This window comes from Glycine soja, chromosome 7 (assembly GCF_004193775.1).
Source record: "Glycine soja cultivar W05 chromosome 7, ASM419377v2, whole genome shotgun sequence".
NCBI classification, from domain to species: domain Eukaryota; kingdom Viridiplantae; phylum Streptophyta; class Magnoliopsida; order Fabales; family Fabaceae; genus Glycine; species Glycine soja.
The window spans coordinates 2,603,486-2,629,148 of record NC_041008.1 but is presented as its reverse complement, the minus strand read 5'-3'; the positions used below and the strand labels follow the sequence as shown (position 1 = coordinate 2,629,148).

General features: G+C 33.7%; 3 protein-coding genes, 1 long non-coding RNA gene and 1 pseudogene across 4 annotated transcripts; all 5 read right to left on the bottom strand.

Annotated features, from left to right (window-relative positions):
- Positions 1-67: 67 nt before the first annotated feature.
- LOC114418129 lies at positions 68-2,004 on the bottom strand (annotated as a pseudogene).
- A 97-nt stretch (positions 2,005-2,101) lies between these two features.
- LOC114418128 (pentatricopeptide repeat-containing protein At1g15510, chloroplastic-like) lies at positions 2,102-5,469 on the bottom strand. Its single transcript, XM_028383311.1, has one exon. The coding sequence runs from the start codon at positions 5,339-5,341 to the stop codon at positions 2,693-2,695; it is 2,649 nt and encodes an 882-aa protein (XP_028239112.1). The 5' UTR covers positions 5,342-5,469; the 3' UTR covers positions 2,102-2,692.
- Positions 5,470-6,327: 858 nt separating this feature from the next.
- LOC114419206 (coleoptile phototropism protein 1-like) lies at positions 6,328-9,221 on the bottom strand. The gene is made up of 3 exons (XM_028384853.1): positions 8,702-9,221; positions 8,022-8,545; positions 6,328-7,150 (listed from the first exon to the last, which is right to left on the bottom strand). Exons 1-3 carry the CDS (start codon positions 8,982-8,984, stop codon positions 6,617-6,619), a joined length of 1,341 nt encoding a protein of 446 aa, XP_028240654.1. The 5' UTR covers positions 8,985-9,221; the 3' UTR covers positions 6,328-6,616.
- Positions 9,222-11,355: 2,134 nt separating this feature from the next.
- Positions 11,356-15,324, bottom strand: LOC114418126 (ADP,ATP carrier protein 1, chloroplastic-like). The gene is made up of 5 exons (XM_028383310.1): positions 14,546-15,324; positions 13,240-13,494; positions 12,810-12,953; positions 12,357-12,704; positions 11,356-12,169 (listed from the first exon to the last, which is right to left on the bottom strand). The coding sequence occupies exons 1-5, from the start codon at positions 15,302-15,304 to the stop codon at positions 11,804-11,806; spliced, it is 1,872 nt and encodes a 623-aa protein (XP_028239111.1). The 5' UTR covers positions 15,305-15,324; the 3' UTR covers positions 11,356-11,803.
- An 8,026-nt stretch (positions 15,325-23,350) lies between these two features.
- On the bottom strand, positions 23,351-24,548 carry LOC114418494. The gene is made up of 2 exons (XR_003668042.1): positions 24,225-24,548; positions 23,351-23,681 (listed from the first exon to the last, which is right to left on the bottom strand). It is a non-coding gene; the product is annotated as an uncharacterized LOC114418494 (long non-coding RNA).
- Positions 24,549-25,663: the final 1,115 nt, after the last annotated feature.

The following is a 25,663-nucleotide window of genomic DNA, read 5'->3' as shown; positions in this document are numbered from 1 at the left end:
ATATACGCTATATTCTTAAAATATAAACATATAAAATTTATTATTAAAATACACATGTACTAATATTTAGATATGTTTGTTTCTATACGCGTACACAATGGATGAGCAACAATCCCTTTTGAGCTAGAGTCCAGAGCACCCTTAAAGAGAGTACATCCAAATTCCAAAGCACTGAATTATAGACTGTGAAGTCCTAAGTATCTTCAACCACGTTCGGATGTTTCCCAATCCAACGGCACGCCAACAATCCATTGCATCGTAGTTTGGCAAAAAGCCCTTTATTCAAATGGATGAACTCTATCTAATATTTATAACTAGTTAACAAATAACTACGCATATATTGTACACCATATCTGAAGCATTACATTACACCAATACAAATACAGAAAGATTCCCACATGATCACAACAACATTGGTGATCATTTTCGGGATCGAAGCCAATTTGCAAATAATTGCACATGTAGTACTACATATAGCTACTTCAATTTCCAACCACGACCCAATAACCAGCTTGCAAAATTTGAATCGAATTGTTGTTTAGGCAATTAAGCTAGCTTGTTCGTCCTCAAGAGAAGACTTGTCTTGTTTGATCGACAGAACCCAAAACCCCAAAATGAACCTCCCTCAATTTCAAGAGCAAGTAAAGGACTGAGGCTAGGTGCACCCAATATTTTAACAGGACAAAAATATCATTTATTCAAGTTAATCCATATGAGCCATTTAAATAATGTTGATCCGTAAAGCTGAATAACCGTGAGTAAATCATACAAATCAAGTTAATCCGTATAGTTTATTCACGTTCATCCAACATTTTAAGAAAGAAAATAAAAGAGGGATATTTTTGACATTTTTAAAAAAAATACTGGGTGCACCTGACATCACCCCAAGCACAATGCCAACAAAGAAGCCTAACGCACCACTTGATCCAGTGAGAGAAACAGCCTCACAAACAAGCATATCCTTGGCAGCCATAGCCAACTCAATCCCAGCAAACAACAAAAGCACCCCAAGAATCTCAATTGGAAACTGACCCAAAATTCTCCCAAGAGAGTTTCCCAAACACCAAAGCAAAAACCAACTTTGCAATCCCGAGGAACACCACCGAAGCACCACTCCTACCTCCGAACCTGTATTGTCCCGCCAAACCACCAGAAGTACAAGGCATGGCTCCGAACCAACACCCCACGAAATTCATAAGCCCCACACTCACCGAAACATGCATAGCCGAAGCCTCACGTTCGGGAAACAAATCCCCAGACAGCTTACAAACCGCAATAACGGAATTTGCGGAATTGCAGCGCTGACAAATCCAATCATCCAATCCTCCCACTTAATCTTAACCAAAGAAATCCTCCTCGAAGGCCCAAACCTAAGATCTCCAAAAATTGAAGTGTCACGAATAAAACACAACACTAAGCCAAACAAAAACACTATTGGCGCCGCTGGAACCTTAGTATAGAAAAAAGAACAAAACCAATCACTTTACTTGTTAAGTGTTATTAGCGCCGCTGGAACCCTAGAGATATGTGATGATTCCATATTTGAGGACTGAGGCAGCAAACCTATTATGTTCTGTATCTGCCTAGTCCGGCAGCCAAGAACTTGATAAGAACCTTGGGAGAACCACAACACAAAAATTAGCTGTTGTAATTGAAGAGCCCAAGGGCTTATAAAGGCCACACTAGAATCCCATACTTCCAATATTGGACTCCAAGTCCCATACCTTAATAGAACACCTATGCACAAGGAACTGAAGGAACAAAGGGCATCTGAAGATAACCTATTTGCAAACAAAGAACAAAAGCAAGAAGAAAAGGAAAAGGAGCAGAAAATAACATCAAATAACACTACAGAAGAAACACTTCATAACAGATCACTTGTATGTAGAATAAATGCATTCCATTGTTCCATTTGCATACAAGGTTATTTAACTGTCAAATATGTGATAACAGCCTTTTGTTTTTACTGCAAGAAGCCTATTTTTCTTTAGCTTTCCAGCTTTGCCTTGTGCTTGATATTTGAAAATTCTCACGATAAAAAGCACTAGGTATTCCTCTTTCTTACATAATCAGGCCCCAGGTTTCAAGTTCTTTAATCATATTCTTGCAAAATAAAGAACATTCATTTCATTGAATTAAATGTCATAAGACATTTTGGTACTTGATCGGAATGAATCCTCTCATACATGAGAAGTCATGTTCAAATCTCACACTATTTGTCTCCTAATTTCCTACGTCTAAGACTGCTTTCTCCTACTAGTATGTCTATGAAAACAGACACCATAAAGAAATTGCAATAACACTATAGCACTGTGGAATTTACCATGTAAATTTCCACCCCATCAAAATTCTATTTGTATCACTTTGTTGGATTGTAGGTTACAATAAAATCTTGGACCACAGGAGCAGACATGTCCTGATTTTTTTCCCCTTTTTTGGAAGGGAGGTGGGGGTGAACATGTTGAAAAAATATATATACTTACGTAAAAAAACTATATACCTACCTATGTCTATGTACAACAGACATAACATTATTTTTCCCCGCTCTCTGTATAGCATGCTATATATAGGGTTGATTGATGATTCAAAGGCCCGTTGATCATTGACGTGCAAGATCTTAAAGTTGCAACATTTTCCGACTCTGACTTTTCAATGCGATGCTACATATCTCACAGTTTTCCTGCTAATCAGGCTAGCTCCTATAAGCTTCATCCGTGCAAGAGCAGATGCCTCCCTTGAAATGGTGAAATTGTTCAGCATCCCTTACAGAAATCTCTCTACGAACCTCCCTAGAGATAAATTTGACAATGTTGTGGCAACTTTGGCACATGTACAAATTCTTTGTCACCCAAATAGGCATCCCAGGGCCAGAATTAATAAGCCCAAAGACAATGGCCAGTCTCTCACTGTGCCCACAAAATATATCAGCCTTGGAAGCTTCCATTATGTCCATATGACTGCTTTCTGGCCCTTCAACACCAGCTTCCTTCATCTTCTTATAAAACCGCTCCAGAAGTGCATTGATTTCCTTTATTTGAGGGTGAAAGTTATCACTGCTGAGAAAAGCATGCACTGTACCCTTGACTTCCACCCAGCTGCATCCAGGATCTACTATGAGCCCATTCTGTCTCATCATTTTTCTTACTTCTGCAACCTTGTCCCATTTACCATTGTCAGCATAAAGATTAGAGAGAAGAATGTAGTATCCAACACTTGTTGTATCATCTTGAAAGATATTCTCTGCAGCAAGCTCCCCAAGTTCAACATGATGGTGAATCCTACATGAATTTAATAAAGCTCCCCAAACTGCTGGGTCTGGTTTCATTGGCATTTTCTGTATGAATTCATAAGCTTCCTCCAATTTCCCAGAACGGCCAAGTAAATCAACCACACATGCATAATGTTTCAGATTAGGCATAATAGAGTACTTATACTTCATGCTGTTAAAATATTCTAAGCCTTCTGCCACCATACCTGATCTGCTGCAAGCACATAATATGGAGATAAATGTAACTTCATTAGGACTAACGTTTGACTCTACCATTCTCTGAAAAAGCTCAGTAGCATGTGCTCCTTTCCCACGTTCTGCATATCCTGTTAGCAAAATGTTCCATGAGGTAACTTCATGATCAACTGAGAAAAATTGTTTCCAAGCATATTCCATTCTTCCACACCTTACATACATATCTAAAATTGCATTGGGCATAAAACCATCAAAGCTTACTCCAGTTCTCAATGCATGGGCATGGATCTCTTTTCCACATGTCAAAGCTCCTATTCTAGCACATGCAGAAAGGACACAAACTAAAGTAACAGAGTTTGGCTTCAGTCTACGAATCATCTCCCTGAAGAAAAATAAAGCTTCAAAACACCGGTTGTTGATGCGAAGACCAAGGATTATAGATGTCCAAGATACAATATTCTTCTCAAGAGTAGAATGGAAAATCTCTAAGGCCTTGTCAATGCATTTACACTTGGCATACATGTCAATGAGTGAGTTTGCAACTATCGAATAAGAGACGAGCCCTTTCTGCTTGGCTACCTCATGAAGGTTCATCCCCATGTCTAAATTGCATAAGCAAGAACAAGCAGAGAGTACTATGGCTATGGTGATTTCATCTGGCATGATACCTTCTGCTTCCATCATTTTATATGTCTCAAGAGCTTTCTGAGGCATCAAACAGTTCTCATAACCTGATATCATCGCAGTCCACGATACCACATCTCTACATTCTGTTCGAGAGAAAACTGTTTCAGCTTCCTCAATAAGTCCAACAGATGAGTACATTGGAATTAACGAATTATGAATTGAAGGGTCTCTCCCGAACTCCGTTCTCAGAACATAACCATGAATCTGCCTCCCCAATCTATCATCACCCAGAAGTTCACATGCAGTAATCACACTGGTCATGGTCATCAAATCTGGATCAACCGGATATTTGATCATCATGCCAAACAATCTCAGTCCCTCCAAACACACCCCGTTTTCAAAATACCCAGAAATCATGGCATTCCACGAAATCCTGTCTCTATTAGGCATTTTGTCGAACACCAACCTAGCAGTATTGACATCCCCACATTTCACATACATAGTTATCAAAGCATTAACCACATCGACATCTGATTCAAACCCATACCTTATGACATGAACATGGATCTCTCTACCCCTCACCAAGTTAGGCATGCCACCACAAGTCCTCAAAACGCAAGGGAAAGTGTAAACATCAGGTTTCACACCAACCCACAACATTCTATGATAGAGGTCCAAAGCCTCATCAAAGAGGCCAGCTTTAGCATACCCACCAACCAAAACATTCCAAGAGAACAAATTCCTCTTCTCCATTCTCCCAAAAGCATACCAAGCATCCACCAAGTTCCCAAACCTCACAAACATGCTCAAAAGGGCATTCCCCAGTTGAAGACTCAAATGGGACATGGAAATGGAAACATAGGAGTAAACACGAGATCCTTCTTTCCTTGCCCTCTTCCACTCACACAGCCGTATCAAGGCAACGTAAGCATCATCTTCAACGGGAATTCGAAGCTCGTGCATGGAGTCTAAGTAGCTCATGGCACGGTCCAAGTTCCCAAGAAGGCACAGTTGGTAAATATGAGAGTTTGGGTTGTGGTTGCTGCTGAGGGAGGTGGTAGTAGTGGCAGAATTCGAGACACAAATATGTTTAGCTTTTCTAAAAGGGGGGTGAAGTGTGTGCAAGTTGTGGGAGAAAGTGAATGTTTTGAGCTTGAAGTTGCTGGAAGTTGAAGTTGAAGTAGAAGGAAGAAGAGGATGATCCCTTTGAGCACGAAGTTGGGAATGGGAGGGTTTAGCGAACGCAGCCATTTGGAGTTACAGAACATGAAAGGAGGGTTTATCGGTTAAAAGCAAAGGAACACGACAATGTCAAATTGCGTGTGATGTGGTAGAGAGCTTAGCAGAGTAAATAGTTATGTTTTGTGTATTACCATCTGCCAACGATAACCACCACCTTATCCATAACTTGTTTTCGTAATATAAATATCTTCTGTTTTTTCAGACAGAATCTAGTCTATGTAACCACGTGTTTAATAATTCAACACATTTTTCTTCTCAAGCATATAATAATCCAATTACTATCACAAAAAATATAAAAATAATACTAATAATCTAAGGCAAATACTAAAAAAATTAAGAAATTATTATATTGGTTAAGAAATTAAAAAAATTATTGGAAAACATAAAATTAAATTATTCATGACTTTTTTGTATTTTTATATATTTTTAAAATAAATATTTTTTTTTTAATTTTTTAATTAATATCCTAAGAACACTAATTAATGATACTCATAATCTAATTAACTTACAATTTAAGAAAACTAAAAGTGGAAACTATAAAATCATAAAGAGTAAATACAAATAGTTAAGTTTTAATAAACTAAAGTGTTAATATTCTGTTTTTTCTTTTCTGCCATATTTAATTAATCTTATCAACTATTATCGATTCAGTATAAGCGGAACCGCCACGAAAAAGATTATAAAAAAAATCTGGTTAAACAGTGTTTATTTTTTGGGAGGCCATGGCTCAACAACCCGTGGTTTCTTTAACGTGTCTTAAGTTAGCCTTAAAAAGTAGAGCTTCATGGGCCTGTTGTTAAATGGATTGGGCCAAGTTTATTCTATTGAACTTGTACGACAAAAAGTAGGGATTCTTTAAAAAAAAAAAATAGATGTGAATGGTTTGATGAACAAATAAAAAAGAGAGACAGAAAGAAAAATGGATTAAAATGAAATAGAAGAGAAAATGGGAGGATAGTTATAATTTTTCTTATGCTACATAAAATAGACAAACATACTTCTAATATTAGACAACATTCAATTTATTGAGGTAAGCTTTCAAAAACAATTTCAATAATATTCTACTTTACAATACCTAAACAAACTCAAAATTTAAAAACCTGCTACTCTACAATAACATTTGAACATCAGCCATTAGGTGAGTAGTGTGGCATACTCACATCCTTATTGAGTTTATTCCAGATACAAAAGCTGATCTTACATTATTTCATACACCAAAAAACGAACATACACACTATATTAATTTGCTGAACATAAGAAACTAAGTTGTGGTGGCTGTGGTTTTCATGACATGGATTTCCTCCACTTGTGAGTATTATTCTTACTAGTATCTTTAGCATTGACCAATCTAGTTTTAAGGTCCGCAGGCGTGTACATTCCATTTCCTTGAAGCTCTTGTTCCATTTTGTCATGCTCACTCTTGCCAAATGCAAACTTCTTCCACTTGAAGAAGCCTTTCTTCTTTTCCACCACCATTCTCTCCATCTGTGCCTGCATGGCATTGCAATGGCTTTGCAGCCTGTACACATCTTCCTTCAGCCTTCTAATCTCGAGTTGTTGAGCATTCACCTCGCGCTTCGACAGACACCGTGTTGGTAAGTCCAACCCTCCAGGGCTTCTTGTTACACACACCAACGAGCCACTCCAATCCACATGCCGGTTCAGCTTGCTCTGCTCAGAGAGTAGCACCTGAATCACTGCTCTCACTGGGAACCGTTCGTTTTGTGCTGCGTGAAGTGAGGCCTCTGCTGTCAGTTTTCTGCTGTCTATTAGCCTGCACAGGCCCTTCCTTTCTTGCTTTGACACTCCTGGATGTGCCTATAACAATTGCATTGTGCATGCCAGCCAGAGTTAGAATTCATTCAACATGCCTCTGCCTAACAATTTTTTTTCTCAAAGTACATAATACACAAGGATTTAGCTCTACTACTAAAGTGAGAATGTTTCACTTTAAAAGATAAAATGCTAATCAAACTTTGGCAATTTATGATTTACCATTTATAGTAGTACTCAATATTACTATAGCATTGAAATACCAGCTTTAACATGTACATTGGAGAGGTTTCCTATACTTGAGTAATAATTAAGTTTCACTAACATAGGGTAACACAGTTAGAAAATAACCCTCCCCCTTGCATGTGGTCAAGTATTTGTTCCCAAGTCCATATATACAAATTAAAAGAGCATTTGTTAGGGGAGATTAGCTTCTTAAGCAAATTTTAGTGTCTCAAATAACTAATCGTTTCTTCTCAATCGAAAGATATTATGAGTTCACCTAAAAAGAAACAGAAAACAAATCCTTAACATTTTTTTCAATAAAAAAAAAAAAAAAGTTACACCAATTTTCACTTAACAAAAATGATTATTAGACACCTGTGAGAAAACGAAAAAAGAAAAATATAGGTACGCTACAAACGCTAGGTGATATGATGGTTGGGTGTTCAAAAATCTCCAGATGTTGAATAGCATTTGGGATGTCCAAAAATCATTTTGTTCACTTAATTAGCTCCCAGTTCAATTTTCTAGTCCTGTTTTTTTTGACTAATTTATATACTCTTGTTTGTTTCTCTCGTGATCTTGTTCTTTTTTCTTTTTTTTTCCTTCAATTGAATTAGAGTACTAAAAACCAGGAATTCCAAACTAGTAATCAACCAATTTGAAATTAATAACAATAATAAAGAAGAGATACTTTTAGATAAGTATCAATGGCTCTGTACAAGCCATCATCCGTTGCTCTTGCATGGCTTGGAAGAGCTGCAGCAAGTGTAACGAAGTCGTTGAAGCTCAAATTGGCATCCACAGCAGCCTCAGCCAGGTAGGAATCAACCAACTTAGCCACCTTAACCAAAGAAGCAACGCTCTTAGCTCCCTCACTATCCAAACTCACAAACCTCTTAACCAGCCTAATGACCAGCTCAACATCCAATAGAGTCCCACAAGTGTGGCTGAAAGATGGAATCACCAACTCCTTCAAGGAAGCCTGGTCCAACTGCCACGAAATACGCTTCTCAAGCTCTTGCCTGTAGGTACCCTCAACCCCAACCATGTTGGCCGTTCTCAGAAGCCGAAGGAGGAAGTTGCATGGAATTGCATCCTTCTCAGGAGGCAGAACACCCACCAAGGTTTCCACGAAGAATCTCTTCTTCATCCACGAAGCTGTTACGCTTTCGGGCGATTCCTCGAATTGGGTGAGACCCTTTTCGGCCATGTCACCTATAGAGGAGAAATTATTAAGTAGTCCAGAACTATCATAGTAAGTATCTGCTAATCTTTTAATGGCACATAATTAAGCGTTATTAACATGTGTTATGTAAATATTGATTGAGTGCATGGACGCGTAGTGATCTAAGACTACCTAATAATTTCTACCTGCGGAGAGGTCAGGGAGCCATTTGGAGGCGTAGTGTGTGATGATGAAGCCAATAAGGTCTGCACGAACGCCTTTAGCCTTGATGCCAGAAAGGGTCTTGACGAAGTAATCCATGTCCAAGATGCATGCATCGTCGAACCAGCATTCGGAGGAGAATTGGGAGGGAGATTTTGCTTGTAAGATGAGTGATTCTGGACAGGATTGCTTCTTCATTTCGGTGAGAAGCTCAAACAGACTAGTAGAGGAGGAACTGGTTGCTGTAGTAGGCACTGTGTTGGGCATGTTGCATTATATGTCAAGAATAATCAGATTTTTATTCTTTTGACCTTTGTTGTGGAAATGAGATTTTCTTAGCAGATGAAGCTAGGAATGAAGATGATGGATAAGGGGTGTCGAGATAGGGATAGGGCCACTTATACAACTGCTTATTCTCTTGTTATGCCAGACAACATGCATTTTGCTCGCTCTCATCCTCCTGTAGCATGTAACAAAATTAATTATAGCTCCCTCAGAGTTGAAAGGCACTTGAAGCAGACCCCTTTGTTCTCTCTCTATCCCATGTGTACGTAAGGAGTTTGGACTTTGTCCCCTTTACATTTGCAGAATACCGCTACCAGGAATCCAATATGGATTACCAAACAACAAAAGTGAAATTTGTTTGCTTGCTTTATATGGTAATGCTAATACTGAATGTTGATTGATACTACATCTGGAGTTTTTGTAATCATGGATTTAAGTTTGTTGATTTAAAGAAAAGATAAGTGTTAACCGTGTTTTAGGACACTAGTTTAATCAAGGAGTTTGAAGTAGAAATATTTTTATTAAAAGACAAAAAATTGTATTGTTCATAATTTTTCTTGCATTTTCCTATAAATTTCACAATGTTATTTTATTTTAGTTCCTTAATCAATGTCTTAGCAAGACCCTAAAAAAAATAAAGACTATTTTCCTTCGATCTCAAATATAAAGGGAAAAAAATAATTAATGCTAACTTAAAAAATTAATTAATCACGTTTAATTACATTAATTTCAATTAAAAATTATTTTTTTCTCAACTTATCATTTATATGAGAAATAAAAAAAGAGTCATTCAAATTAAAACCTTAATTAAATGAATGATAATTCTGAAATAGTAATATTGGATAAAATAAAATTATTGAAATTTTTTATATTTAAGATCAGAAACAAAAAATCCTTGTGCTTGGGAGCGGAGGGAGTACAAGTTATAACACCTAGACTGCACAGAAAGATAGAAGAGTGGACGGAAGAAGACATTGAATGAATGGAAAGTTCAAAATAATGAAATATGCATGTACCATTCATCAAAGATTCGGCACTCAGAATTGTAACTCAACTTTCTGTGAAAATAAAAACAATCTAGTAGGGCAGCAAGGAAGATGCTCCGTATATAAAATTGTGTCCACTGTTTGAACATAAACATCACTGTCCATAAGGTCATGATTATGTTATATGAAGATTCAACACCACTCGTAACCCTTTTTCAAAATAAAGTGTAAAAGAGAAGATTGGGTTCATTTTAAGGTCAAACTACTAACCAGAATGAGAACCAAAAATTTATAAGCTGAATTTGTAACCGTTACAGAAAAGTACACGTTATTTCCTAAAGGCACGTCTCTTTTTAAAGTAAATAAACCTTTTTTTTAGGTAAAGAAAATAAACCTTAAATATAACCTAACTATGGACCAAAGAAAGAAATATAGCCTAACAAGAGAAAAATCTTTACATTTAAATCCTACTCATTTAGGTATCACGTGTAAAACTCAATTAAGTGAACAGTCCCTATATTGCCCACACGAGAAATTATACATCAACTAGTTCGCGTGATTTTCATCAAACTTCTGTGTTTTACTTTTCAATTTATTAAGTATTGGACTAATTATGTGCAGGCACGTTTTTTTGGCTAACGAATTCGAGCAGTAAGCTTTCATGCTATTTTGTAATCCTCTTGCCCACAAATTTCCTTTTTTTTTTCACTCACCCTTAATATGGATAGTTATACAACCTCTTCAGAAATTAAAAACAAACAAATAAATAAAAAAAATACCAATGCTCTGTTAAAAGTTAGATAGAAGAGGAAGAAAACAAAAAGAATTCCAAAGTTCTTGCATGGCACCACAATGCAACGCCCTAGCTCGTGATGATTCTTGTCAGTTTTAAAGCAGACACGTGAAAGTCTGAGTAACACTAAATTGGGACCCTGCTATTTATTATTTTGTTATATCTAGCCGAGTGAAACTGAGTAATAATACTAAAATTGGTCCCCAACTAAAATTGATCTAGCCCACGATGGTTTGGGCAACGGTCAAACCGAAAGTGGTTTTTGAAACAAATAAACCCAAAATACCAAATCAACTAAATTTGTAGTAACATTTTCAAATTAAATTAAATTGAATTGAAATACTTGAATTTTATTAACAAATATATTGTATTATATAAAAAATTGTATAAATATATAATTATTTAAAAAAATTATATTTTTTTAGACGAAAGTAGACTTTAGATTGAGTTGAAACAATCAAAGTATAATGCAAATTCGTCTTCAAAACATCATGATCTTACTTTTAAACTTGAACTCGTCAACATTAACTGAGATGAAATGGGCCAAACCTGATGATGAACACCCAAAAGTTTCGAACAGGCAGGGGTTAATTTTTTTCTTTTCCAAGACAAATTGTGGTACTACCTTAGTAGAAGGGCATGATTTGAACACGTGGGCTGCAAACAACTCATGAAAGCCCAAAATCAGGGCCAAGCCCACGCTAAGTCCTTATCACCCAATCAAAGGGCACACTAGAGTCTAGAAACAGTGAAATACAGATTACAGAACAGTGAAATGACTTCTATCTTTCATAGGAAAACAAATTGCGGTTCACTAAACAGTAAACCATGATTAACAAGTAAAGAAAATCATCTGATCTATGAGGACAAAAAAATTATGTGACTTGAGAAAGTAGCTAGCAAGCTTATTCTATAAGAGCTTATATATAAACCTACAACAAATAGTTTCACCTAACACTGCTCTCAAAAGAGCTCTATTTGCTCATTCTGTGAGGCAATTTCTCACAGAAAGAAGGCACATTTTAATTGCGAGGAGTTGAGGCTTCAGATGGACTGCTTGAGGAGTCACCTGAGGATGGATTCAGTGGTGAACCAGTTGCAAGAGAACCATTTCCACTCTCAGTCTCAGCCACCACTGGTATCTTGACAGCGGCTGCTCGTTCCATCTCTTTCTCGAGTTCTTCCTCTTTACGCAATGCAGTAAATTGGGTATCCAAGGATTTTGCCGCTGCTAGCCAGGCAGAAACAATCAGCAGAAGCACTCCTCCCAAGTATGGGGTTGAATTAGCTAGTGACCCAAAAGTCAATATCATAAATTGCTGGATGAGGGCACCTCCAGACTTCCCCAATGGGTTGCACACAACATCAATGGCTGCCTTCCCTTTAACCTGTGGCGACAAATGCAAAGCAAATTTCAATAGAAGTAGATATGGCAACAAGAATTGTATTAACAGTTTAAAAGAACTTAGCACAGTTTCAGGTATTTGAAAGTTTTATATAATTGCAACAGATAGAATTGCAAGTTTCAAGTCAATTTAGTGTAAATATGATGGAGAAGCAGATAACAGTCCAAACCTTGGTATCCTCATCCAATGGAATATAGGCCATTTCTTTGCAGGGATCAAATAAGCTGTACTTGGCACTCTTGCTAAATATGTTCTGCAAGGCACCCACATATACAGCTGCTAGAAGTGGAGTCATTCCAATACTCGCAAGACCGGGTGCAAGCGGGCCCCCAAACAATATAAGAGAAAAGAAACCAACTCCTGTCAGAAGCAGGACTGTAGGGGTGATCGTGGCAGCAACTCCCCATCCATACTTGTCAAATATAAATTGGCTGACAAGCATCATTGTGAATGTGGCAATTCCAGTTGCAGTTGAGAAGTCACCCATAAAAGAAGAGTACTCATTGGGACTAGGAAACTGCAGTTTATACAAGTTTGTAAGCAGCAAAAAAAAAGGTACAATGTGAAATAGCCACAGTTATAAAACCAAAAATAATACAAAACCAATTTCCATGTACATTACCTGAGCTTTGAGCTTAGACTTCCAGGTAACCTCAACAAGATTGATGCTGATTCCATAAGCAACCACTAAAGTGGCAAGATCTCTGATGTACTTTGAAGACACCAAGAACTTCAAGCTCTCCATTGTTCCCATTTTGGGCTTCTCCTGTAAAAATGCATAGCAAGGTAAAAATATCAGTTAACTAATTTCAAATACCCAAAAAAAAAAAAATTGAATCATCAGAAACTATAATATCCATATGTGGCATAAAAATTCAAAGAACAAAGAGGAATAAGACCACATAGCTATGACAAATTAACTGAAAGTCAGAAATGATACCTCATTCAAATATTATATTGAAAATCCAGTTTTTTCAAATAAAAAAACAATTATAAGAAAATATAGGCAGTGAAAAAAAAAAGACTGGCGTAGCTTCCTTTCAAGAACTTACCTTCTTCTTCTTGCTACGAGTAGGAAGAGGAACATAATTGTTCACCCACCAGTACAGGAAACAGATTGCAAACCCCATACCCACAACTATGCTCATCATTGCTTTCAGAGAGATGGCCCAACCATCAACTCCAGGACCTAAATTCTGCCTCAGATTAGAAAAGTATTTGACTGTCCGGCCAGAGAAAATAAGGGCTACATTGGCCCCGAGTCCGAACAGTGGGTAGAATCGTTTTGCTTCTTCAATAGTAGTTATCTGCGGAAAAACAGCTCTCTATTAGATTTGCCAAGAAGAAGAAATGCATAAAATCATATAAATCTTCTGCTTTAAATTCATTACAATGTTCTATAATGGATACACTTCATCATGTTGGTTGAATAAAGTAACTCAAAATTGGAGAACGTAGATATGGATTCAACATTTTACCCTGCCATCACATGATAGCATGCTAATTGGGTAAGAGTTGATGCACAGTATCACAAATGAAGCAAGAAACTAGAGTCACATGGACTTCACAATCATTCCATCAAATTCTGAATGAATCTAAGACTACTGTAGAATTCCATTGTCTAAAAAGAGAAAAAATGAATGACCAAATTATGCTAAATTGCAAATAAAATACACAACAACAAAAATCATCTTGCTTGCCAAGTCATCTGACAAAAAAACGCTTTCCATTCAGCTAAAGAAGCCAATAGATATAGCACGATAAAAAGAGAAAAACTCAGATTTCTATAGTCCGAAGATGTTATTGAGTTTTATTCCATTATTTTATTCATTGGCATACCAATCATATAAACTAATCCACCATTTCTTTCAAATGCAACAGCAACCAGTATCTATAGTCCTAAACTCTCACCTTCTAAATGGAGGGAAAATGCACATGGCAAAAAGTTAAATAATGACTCATCCTTAAAATAGTATTACTATCATAGTATCATGTTAAAACAAACCATATTTTCATTCATTTCTTTAATTCTCAAGTCTCAACAATGAATAGATATGCAGTGTTGTGTCAGCACACCAGACATACAAATCTGAAGAAAACAAATCAAAGCTAGCGCACAGATTGCCACAAGGAATAAAAAAAATAAACGACTACCGAATCATGCTGATAGATGGATAAAATAACCATATCTAAATTCCATCCACCCAGGTTCAAGCAATATGGAATATGCTCTCAAGTACAACAAACAACAGGAAATCCAACTAAGGCAATCAAGATGTCATTCTTATGACAACAGAATTGAAGATCATAACCCGATGCCATCACACATCATCGAAGAATCAAACCAAAAAGCATTACCTGATTAGCAAACCCCCAAAAGAGTACGGAAATAACCACACTCCCCCACAACTCAGCCATGACATAAAACAAACAGAAGCTCCAAATTCTCATTATCGCAAGGGGCCCAAGGAACCTAGGTCCGAGGATGTTGAGAAGCTTGTCCGCAAATGCCTCAGGGTGAATATAATTGCTGAGAGGGTACAACACAAACCCGAAAGCCCCAAAGAAAGCAATGAATGGAAGAATCACGGTGTAGAAAAGAGCTTGCTTTGACAAAACATTGGACAACTTTGTGTACAACAACATGAACCCAACGGCCATGGGAAGGTTCACCCACGTTTTGAGAAAGGGTATAATCTCCGCACTGCTCCCTCTGGCAGTTATAACCAGAACATCCTTTGTGTCTCTCAGAATCGTGTAATTGAACAGGATGCAGAAGAACATCAAACCGAGAGGGATGATTTTCTTCAAGGTGGTGATCTCGATTCCCAAAAGTTTGGGTTTTTCGGCGACCTCGGCTTCCCCGAAGGCGGGCTGGGCAGGCCCATCTGCGGCGGCAGCGGCCTCGGCCCGGCAGATGAATAAATTTTGGGGCTTTGGGCCAAAGGGGTGAAATTTGGCGGCGGCGGCGGAGAGAGAAGGGGCGGAGAGGGGTTTGGGTTTTAGAGAGAGAAAACGGTGTTTGAGGCCGTGAGATGGATGCAGATGATGCGAAACCCTGGTTTTGGGGTTGGTGGGGAGAGAGAGAAGGCCTCTGGTTTGAACGACGGCGTCCATGTCTCTCTCTCTCGTGAAGAACGATTAAGAGAGAGAGAGAGAGAGAGATAAGGTAGGTAAGTGGGGGTGGGTGCAGATTGGAGGGAATATATTGTATTCTCAACAAAAGAGAAGAAGCAAATGCAAATATCTCTTACACCTTTATAGCTCACACAGTAGCAATCAAAACCTTCCAAGGGTTGAAGACGACAAAAAATTAAAATAATACTAAATTAGATAAGAATAATATCACTGGGGTTTACAAAGTGTTAAAATTAAAACTTAAAAGTAAAACCCCACTTATTATACCAGAAAAAATTAGTCTTTCATCACATGCTAAATTAAACTTAAATAACACTATGCTTTTGTATTAAGAAAAAAACCATTTTTGGTTTAAATTTGGTAAGAACTAGGTTTATTTCAAACCATTAGCAACATTGAAACAATGAATCTACAAGTGGAAATGATGCTGTGAGTGAAATGAAAAAGGGATTGTGAAATGGTCAAGCATTTGGAAAAGAGCATACTTAGGAATTAATTAGGATCTACAATTTTGAAGCTGATTTGGCGAAATCTCCCTTTTTTACCCAATGACCAAACTACCCTCGAGATATTTTTCATATTCACACTTCACAATGCAATAGATTTTGAAAGTAACATGTGCGATTCAAAACCTTGGAACGTGAACTTCTGCCATTCACGGTTCATCAAAAACTATGAGTGGCCCAAGAAAAAGGTGCCCTGCTTTTGCACCGGCACTATATGCAAATTGCTCTGCAAGTGGTCGCAAAATTAACGATTTTAGCACTATGCAAAACCCTATGTTTCATTAAACCTATAATTGCTTTAAAATCTTTCATTATCGGGCCATAAAAAATCATTTAAGTAAATGAAGACCGTCAATGTATATATGGACAATTATTCATAAACTTTTTTCATTATGTTTGAAAATTACAACACAACTACAACTACAATTTGGTGTCTTTTTTTCTTGTGTGCTCAACGTTTATTAATACACGTTACTTATGTATGAAGTTTCTGGCTGGCTTGTCTTTGGTCTTCAGTCTTCCGCGACGGTAGGAGTAGGACCAAATCATGTTCATAAACAAACACGTGCAATGTTAATACACAAGGCGAATTTAAGATTAACATAAAATGGGCTAGTTTTTTTTAAGTCCTTTACTACAAAGTTGCAACAAACTACATTAGGAATAACTGAAAGTAATACTGCATCTTGGCCTCAAGAACCAATTGTTAAGTTGAGTTTCCAAACCTAGTGTTCCGAAGGATGAGCATCAAATTTGAAACATCAATACATTGTCAGGTTTCAACTATTAGCTTTAGTTTAAAATATATAATTTAATGTTTATTTTTCCTCTTAATCTATCCGTAATCAGAATTTCCACTCAACTAGCAAATAGTTTTACTTTTTAAGTATATGGTAAGAGTTATTAATAATATTTAGTTCAAATGTTTGATAAGGATGCGTGAATATTGTAATCTTTGATTTTTATAAATAAAAAATATATGAAAAGAGTTTTGATTTTCAAATTTATGTATGATAAAAATATATTCAAAAAATTTAACTCAATGAATTTTAATATTTTTAAACATTAATGATTGGTTAACGACTTTCAATGAAAGAATATATTTGGTTAAAAAAATTCTCCACATGTGTAGGTGGAACAACTCCCATGTGTACATAAAAGTAATCATATTGCCATTTAGATCTTGATAATATGATTTATATTTATAATTTTTATTTTTTAAATGAGAAAAATTCTCATTTAATATTCACTCTATAAGACATATCTATTAATAAAACTATTTCTATATAAAAATAAGAAGAATACAGACTCTTCATATGAATAAAAGGTTATAAAACAAAATCATCCCCGTTCTAATAGATTTAAATAATCAAATATTTCTTTGTATTTGAAAATGACTATTTTATATTTTGATTCCCATGAAAATTTTATAATTTAATATATTATTTATCAACGTACATTTTTTAAATTTATATCATTAATTTTATCTTACTAAGTATTGATATGACATGCATTAAAAAAAGTATTGAAGTGACATAGTGAAGTAAAGTTATGTGACAACGATTTATTTATTATGTTCTGATTTAACCTAACGTATTTCATATAGGGAATAAAATATATATTTGAGTTAAATTGTAAATTAAATGATAAAAAATATTAAGTTTTTCGAATAAAACCTGCTGTTTTGATATATATTATATTTATTTATTAAGTAAATATATCGTATTAGTGCTATCAATTTTCCTAGTTTTTAATTAAAAATTATTAATATGAAAAAATGTTGCTTATTTTATATATTTACTAAATATAGCATTCAATACTATTATGCAGTGAATTTTATTGCTGATCTAAAAAAATGTAGTCAATTTTATATACACATAGATGTTTTTTTAAATAACTATTTTAATTGTTTGATTTTATAAAATTGAGAAAAAAATATCTTTCAAAATAGTAGCTGGTCAAACACTGAAACATATATTGATCCGTGCAGCTTTTAAATTTTAATTGCTTCTTTCTAGCTTTTTAATTGCGTCCAGCGTTCAATTTATGCTGCAGTTTTAACTCAACGCGGGGAAAATCCTGACAAAATAAACGATTAACTTGTACGCTTCGTCCTACTGCATCACAAGATCCCTTACGGAATATGTTCATCTTTCAAAATAAAATGCCAAAACTTTTGAGTTTATTTAATCGTGAAAGTACTTTCATTTTGTGATAGTTACAGAAATTTGGGTGCAAACGTTATTTTCAAACAATCAATAAAAGTGTGTTTTGCATTGAGTTTACAAGTCTATCGTCGTACCATGGTTTGAGGCTTTCTTAACTTCAAACCTAAGATGAATTGTTTTTTATCTGTGATTTTTCTCTAATGTTTAACGGAAAAGGACAAAAGAATAAAATTAATATAATAACTGTCCCACCACCCCTGTCACCTCGTCATTTAGTAAAAAAATATAGACTCATCCGATAAATATTTTTAAAACAGATTCATTTTGATAAATAATTTATAAAAAGAATCACAATTGGTATTCTTGCCCCGTTTGTAACTGTCCAACTCAAAAACAAGTCATAGTAATATGAGGTACTGACCCACTACTCAAATGGCCCACTGTCTTAGGAATCTATGTTCTCTTCCACCGAATATCAAGATGCTCACACATATTTCCTTGCTTAGGCCCAAATTGGTGGAAAATGGCCCCATTGTAAATGGTGGGTACGATTTCACTAGTAGAAACTACCAAAAACAATATATAAAGTTTTAATAACATGCTCATAAGGGAGAGGGAAAAATAAAATGGGTAACTAAATGAGATAAGAGTGAGTTTGTTTAATAAATATTTTTATATTTGTGTTTTTTAAAGAGCATATATGATTTATTTCTTAAAATAAATACAAAATTATTTTTTTAAAGCAGAAATAATTTAGATAAACACACTAAAATAACAAAAAAATACTTATTTTATTAAAATAAATATTTATTTCAATAAATAAATTTAACTAAACTTATCGATAGGAAACTGAGGAACAAAAATGCACCGTGGAGGAGTTCATATTCATCATGAGCAACCAACACAAAGATTCTGCGATTTCTTCTAGGGCACACCAAGTCTCAAAGTCAAAGTCGTGGAATGAATGAATATTCAATTTCAGACTTGATGGACCAAAAACACCAAAACAACGAACCGGGTTTGGGCCTTCAAATCCTCAGGGCTCCTCCATTCTCTTCGGCCCTAGCCAGGACGTTACACTATTATGGTATGGATAAACATACAAAAAAAAAACCATTATTCAACAAAATTATTTTTTAACTCCCCTATACATTATCGTTAAATCACGGATAGATATACTATTAAAAGAGTAGTGAATTGCTGTAAGAAAAATGAAAAAAGAGAGTGGTGAATAAAAAACTAATTTCATTTGATAACTTGATAAAATATCATAGAATAATAGTATAAATAAATTTCACACTGAATTAAAAAAAATGTTTTATGTAAATTAATTTGCTTTTCAAACTAGAAATTTAGAAGGATGCTATCTATTATTTATTTTCTTCATGCTCATCTTCATTAAAGGGGTAAAGAGATCATGCCAGATTAAACCAGTCCATTGGCGAATAAATTGTCATATCATCAGACAACAGGCCAATATTTTTTTTAGGTCGGCCAATATTGTTGTGCCTAAATTTTGTCATCTCTGGGAACCAAAAAAAATTGTCATCTTCTTGAATGTCCATTTTTCAATCACGATGACTAGTTGCATAAGTCACTTACTAAACTTAAAATGGCACTCTAGCAGTCTAGCCTTTAGATTTTCTTTTAACACTAAGGGGGTACTAAGAAATTTTTGGCAGTCATCTTTATTTTATTTTATGTAGCATTGACTTGTGCTCCCCATTTCTTGTAATTATAAGCTTAAACAATCTAAGGTTTGTGACAAAGACAATCCATCCAGAACATTATCTGTATAAGTTATTATTGTTACATTCTATGCACAAGAGAGAAAGCTGAACAATATTGTTTTGGAATGACTTTAATTTATTGCATGTGTATTAGGAAGAATATTTCAACAATACGCTGAGTCCAAAACGTAACAGTCCAAACAAGTATAGAAGTGCCTTGGAGAACTGCTTTGGTGGGGATATATCATACATATATATAGCAGTTGATGATGGTTGTAAAGCCTGACCAAATTATTAAGGGACCACACCAGACACAGGTACAACACAAGTTGCCTGCATTTTGGGCTTCCCGCATGTTTGAGAACGAAAGAGCAAAGAGGTCACTCACAGATATTAGTTGATGAAATGCAAAACCTTAAGGTTATCATTGTTTCTATATGAAGTAACGGACAAAGTGCTCTCTTGTGTTTATAATTAGCACTTTGCAGCAATGGATAAATCTTCGAATGTGTTTGATTTATATTTTTATTTTTTGTTTTTATTTTATGAAAATTATTTTCATTTTTAAAATTTTAGAATTCTGAAAACATGTTTAGTTTGACTTCTTATTTTCTGCTTTCAAGAAATAAAAACATTGAAAATGCGTTTTTAAAAGAAAATATATTTTTAAATTTGTTTAAAATTACATTCTTTGTCACTGTATTTTTATTTTACCCAAAATGAGGTTCTTGATTTCAACTGAAAATACTAAAAACAAGATCGTATTGTTTTCAGTTTTTGGTTTGTTTGAGAAAATATGTTCACTGAAAATATTTTCAAAAATTTAACCAAACGTATTTTCATCACCATTTTCTATTTTGAGCGAAAATAATATTGATAATGAGTTGTTATTCTTATAGGTATGTATTTATTGTTGATTTTAATTATGATAAATGCAAGATGTAATTAAATTATAAATGTACCAAATAGTGGCAAATTAATAAATATTAAAACAGCTTACTTTGGCTAATCTATATTTAAAAGAAAATGCAGAATAATAATCACCATATATTAGATTTCTCCAATATATTAGATTATATGTATACAAAACTCATAATAGTTTGTATATGCATGTTCAAACTTTGAAAATCTGAGCATTGGAGGTGGAAAAGAAATACGCCAGTTGATACTTGACAATGCCATTTCATGCTGCCAAATGCTTCAATATTTTTGAAGCAATAATTTCACTTTTTAAATAAAAAGGCATCACATGTTTTTCCAGCTACATTTGATTTAAAAAACTAAACATTATTTCCAACCAACCACAGAATTTTGTCGACACGCTCTTGCATTAAACTTCACTAGTTGGTTGATTAAAAAAACCACAAATTCATGATAATATTAAGAGGAATATTAATGGTATTTTCTTTGAAATTCTCCCTCAAAGGCGCTCTCTCTATGATTAATTAAAATTTATTGAAAATAATCAATTTTGATAAATTTTACTTCTCATTTAATATAATCATGAGAAATAATTATTAAATAAAAAGTAAACCTACTAAAAATGAAAATTTTATTAAATTTTAATCAATCATAAAAAGAATTTTAAAAAAAAGTATCAAATAGAATGTTTTTAACATTTCTCTTAAATTAATCGTCAAATATTAATTAAAAGTGTCCTTATCTAGAAGACTATTGTTGTATTGTTTTAAGTTAAATTGAAACTTCTTAATTTGCACGGAGGACCATATAAACCATATGAAGATATAAGGAATCAACTTTTTAAAAGATGATCACTGATTACACTTTAGATATGTGGTGGTTAGGGGGAGGAGGGATGGATTTTAGTGTCCAATTTAGATATCACCATATATTAACCATCCAATTTTTATCTTGACAGTGAAACGGTCCAATATATGGTCAATAGAAAACAATCAATGACTGAAGAGAATCTATGTACGTATCATTAATCTCCAATAATAGAAGAAGGAAACATAATATGTGACAAATCAATACAATAATAATAAAAGGTAACACCATTCAGAATAGGGCCCTTCTTTTCTGCAAGCTGCAACTTGTTTGATATATATATATATATATATATATATATATAGCCTACTCCACGATAGCTGCTGAAGTGACTCCACTTAATATCACTACATAATTTAATTAACTTATAATAAAAAATTTGAACAATCATTCGAGTTGGATTCATATTTGTCACGGATTTTGTTTCCATTGTGGTCATTTAGCCAAAGTTACCATTCTGTTATTGGCCATAGTACACGGCATAAAAAGGGTGAGTCGAGATTCCCAACTTGCAACTATTGTCATTGTGTGAACGCAGAGGATAAAGGAGAAAAGAGATTCTTCAGTTGTTGCTTGTTCCAACCGAATAACTATATATATCATTACTCATTAGATCATTTTGTAAATGTATGTGTATAAAAACAATGGATCCTGTCATCTAACAGGGTAAAGAAAGAGACAGAGAGGGGACCAGTCATACATCACCAGGAACATGGTTGGATTGACTAAAAGGTGTATCAAAAATAAAAATAAAAATAAAAATATAGGTGTGTATTTGGGTTAATTTTTGTAAAGTGAATCAGTAGAAAAAATTTGTCTAACATTACGTGGTGGGTTCCGAAAAATCGCATAAAATACGAGAATAGTTGACCGCAGCCCGCAGGACAATGTTGCTTCAACCTTAATGGGGAAATTTAATCGATTTGTTTTGACATGCCACAAAATTAAACATAAACTTAAAGTTTTTTCAACTTTCAACATGAAACTAATCGTGTGAACATTTCATCATTTATCTTAAATCACATTACCTAATATTTTAAGTGTGTTTGGATCATTTTTAAAACTATGGTAAACCATGGTGAGGTGGTGGGTTAATCTTGATTTTGACCAAATTTAATATGTTTGGATTGTTTTTAAAATTATGATAGAATTAATTATAATAAAAAATTATGATAGAGTTGAAATAAGTAGGAGTAATTTCTATTTTTATCAAAACTATTTCTACTTGAATTTTGATTAATTTACCCTCACATCAATACCCTCATGCATATATTTATTATTTAAAAATATAATTAAATCTATCAAAATAAAATATAATTAAAATTCTTGTTATATTTATTTTATTTTGAATACATTTTATCTAATTTATCTTCACACACATGATCTTAATGGTGTGATAAATCATACTAAAATAAAAGAAAATATTTGTTTATTCTCTTTTGTGACATTCATATTGTCTTACTAATACAATTTTAATTTTTTTTTATACAGACGTGGTTCTATTTTAAATGTTAGCATATTATACACATATTGGCTTAATTTTAATTATATATAACTAATTATAATAAAAAAAAGTGTATATAGATATTAAAATCCATTTTGTCATTATACCCTTAAAATCAATTTTAATTCAAAGTATCCAAACAATATTCTCTTAAAAATCACATTACTTTACAATCAATTCTATAAAATCAATTTATTCAAAATCAATTTTATGACCGCGAATCCAAAACACTAACATCATTCTAAATCCAAACACACGAATCCAATCATGTTATATATTTCAAGAAATTGTTAAAAAGTATTTTTTTTTTCCTGGGATTCAATGCATAGTGAGTCAGTGACTTATTTATAAAATCTCATTTATAAAATCATGTAAGAATCTCTCATATCATATATGTCACTCTCATCCGACATTTTGAGTTGCCTTTGTGTCTCATTTTCACATTTAGAACAGTTAGAGCATCCATTCTGTCTCGAACAGTGTTTGTGGAAAAAGGGTTCAGTTCTTAACGTGGACTTGGCAGTGTTAAAACATTACAATGCACATGGGGGAGATATAGTCATATACTAGTGTAAGAAGAAGAATCATCCGTGACGTTTCTTTGGGCAACCAAAATGGCAAACCAAACAGCTCCGTTTTCTTCCATTTCCGTGTATGGACCTAAATTCATTATGGTCGAAGGAAAATATTTTACTTGCTGCACCCTATGCCATGTGCCTTTGTCAATGCCCAAACTAATGCTACTATTAGATGAATTATGAATTATGAATATATATGCCATATGTATTAAGAAAATTGATTCTTTTGACGTACCTTTGCATGTGTAAATTCTAGGAGGCAAGAGGTAAATAAAGAATGAATAAGAATTTTTTTGAACAAATGATCTAATTGGTCTTTATCTTATTTTTTTTAGTTTAATTTAATTCCTATTTTTAAAAAAAACTTATTTTAGTTCTTATATTTTAAAAAAAATCAAAATAATTCTTAGTGTAAATTTAATGCCGTGAATGTAAGTTTTATTTTTTTCCTTCATCTTTTTCTTTCTTCTTCCTCCTCCCTAATCGTCCACCATCTTCTCCAACTCAAAAACATTCAACAAAAATCCGAAGACCCCATCCCGAATAAGAGAAGGAGAAAACGAAGAGAAGGTGAAAATGAATTGAATTGGGGAAAAAAATAGGGGAAAAAGTAGAGAAGGCAAACCTGGTCGAGATCGAAGAGTAGATTGGTAGCGCCTGGAACTCCTAGAGGAATCACCGTCCATGGATGGCTTCTGTTTGTGTATGCTCCGACTGTGACCTCGATTAGGGTTTTGGTAGAGGAACAGAAAGAACGGTGGCTAGCGTGCGCAAGCCAAACATGTTTCGCACGATGATGACAACAACTTCTCCATGGAAACGTGGCGGCGACGACTTCTGCCCCTTGAAGAATCCTCACTGCATCCTCGACATTCGGCAACTCATCACTATATCAAATCTTAGTAGGGTTGGATCCAAAATACTGTGCACGAATTTAATAAAAAATTATATTAGAAAAAGTGGGTTATTATTCAATCTAAATTATATATCTTATAACATTTTTTTTTCACGAATGAGACAATTAATACTTAAAACTTTAGATTCTCTTACTTTGTATATTATCCTTCATGATATATTAAACTGAAAAGAAAGTAAATTAAATTAAAATAAATTTTTTAAATTAAAGTAGAATATAAAGGTACAAGTCTTTTTGTTTCTTTCACTTTTTACTCTTTTTGTCTCTGCAAACAAATGCCCTCTAAAATTTGAAAATGTGCAAGAAGTGAACAGCAAGTCTCTTGGGTTTTTTGTAACGTACATCTTGCATTGACTCCTCCATTCAATTGTTAATTATGCAAATCAGTGTATAATGTTGCAATATTAAGGTTGATTTGGTGAATTCAGAAAGAAAGATTATCCGATAAATTATTTGTATTAATCAGTGTCTCTTCGTCAGCTACCTAACGCAATCGTGACAAAAAAAAGTACTACTTTACATTATTTAACAATTTCATCTAGCTTATTACATTTATAAAAAGTGTTTGGTTTGATTATCAATGAACTTAGTACGATGTTGAGTTTAAATTTTGTAAATGAAAATAAAATAATTAATATAAGAATCCGTCATCAGAAAAAATGAATAGATATTTCATATAAAAAATGATTAAAAAATAACATATTACATTTTAATAATAACAAAAAAATAATGAAAAGCCAAAACATAAATTTAAAAAAATTTAATTACTCATTTGATTCGTATAATTTTATAATTTATATTTTAAAAATAATATTTTTAGTTTCTATCATATTTTAATTATCTCTCGATCCTTATAGTTTAAAAGTGATTTTTATAATTTATAATTTATATTTTAATTCTCTTTTAATCCTTATAATTTTAAAGTGATTTTTTAATTTTTATTATTTATATTTTAATTATTTTTTAGTCTTTGTCAAAAAAATATAAAAATAATTAATTAGAAATCATCAATTATATTTTTTATTATAAATTATCCTACAATAAATTACTTATAAATTATTTATTAATTATTTTTTAAATTAATTATAACTGATTTTATAATAAAAACTAAAAAAAATTAAAATATAAATAATAATGACTATAGTAAT

Coding starts and splice junctions, on each gene's coding strand:
- LOC114418126 (XM_028383310.1), bottom strand. CDS start 15,304: ATGGACGCCGTCGTTCAAACCAGAGGCCTTCTCTCTCTCCCCACCAAC. Junction 13,495..14,545: donor TTTGGGGGTTTGCTAATCAG/GTAATGCTTTTT, acceptor GTTTTTCCGCAG/ATAACTACTATTGAAGAAGC. Junction 12,705..12,809: donor AGTCTAAGCTCAAAGCTCAG/GTAATGTACATG, acceptor TATAAACTGCAG/TTTCCTAGTCCCAATGAGTA.
- LOC114419206 (XM_028384853.1), bottom strand. CDS start 8,984: ATGCCCAACACAGTGCCTACTACAGCAACCAGTTCCTCCTCTACTAGT. Junction 8,546..8,701: donor GCTCCCTGACCTCTCCGCAG/GTAGAAATTATT, acceptor TCTCCTCTATAG/GTGACATGGCCGAAAAGGGT. Junction 7,151..8,021: donor CCATTGATACTTATCTAAAA/GTATCTCTTCTT, acceptor CAATTGTTATAG/GCACATCCAGGAGTGTCAAA.
- LOC114418128 (XM_028383311.1), bottom strand. CDS start 5,341: ATGGCTGCGTTCGCTAAACCCTCCCATTCCCAACTTCGTGCTCAAAGG.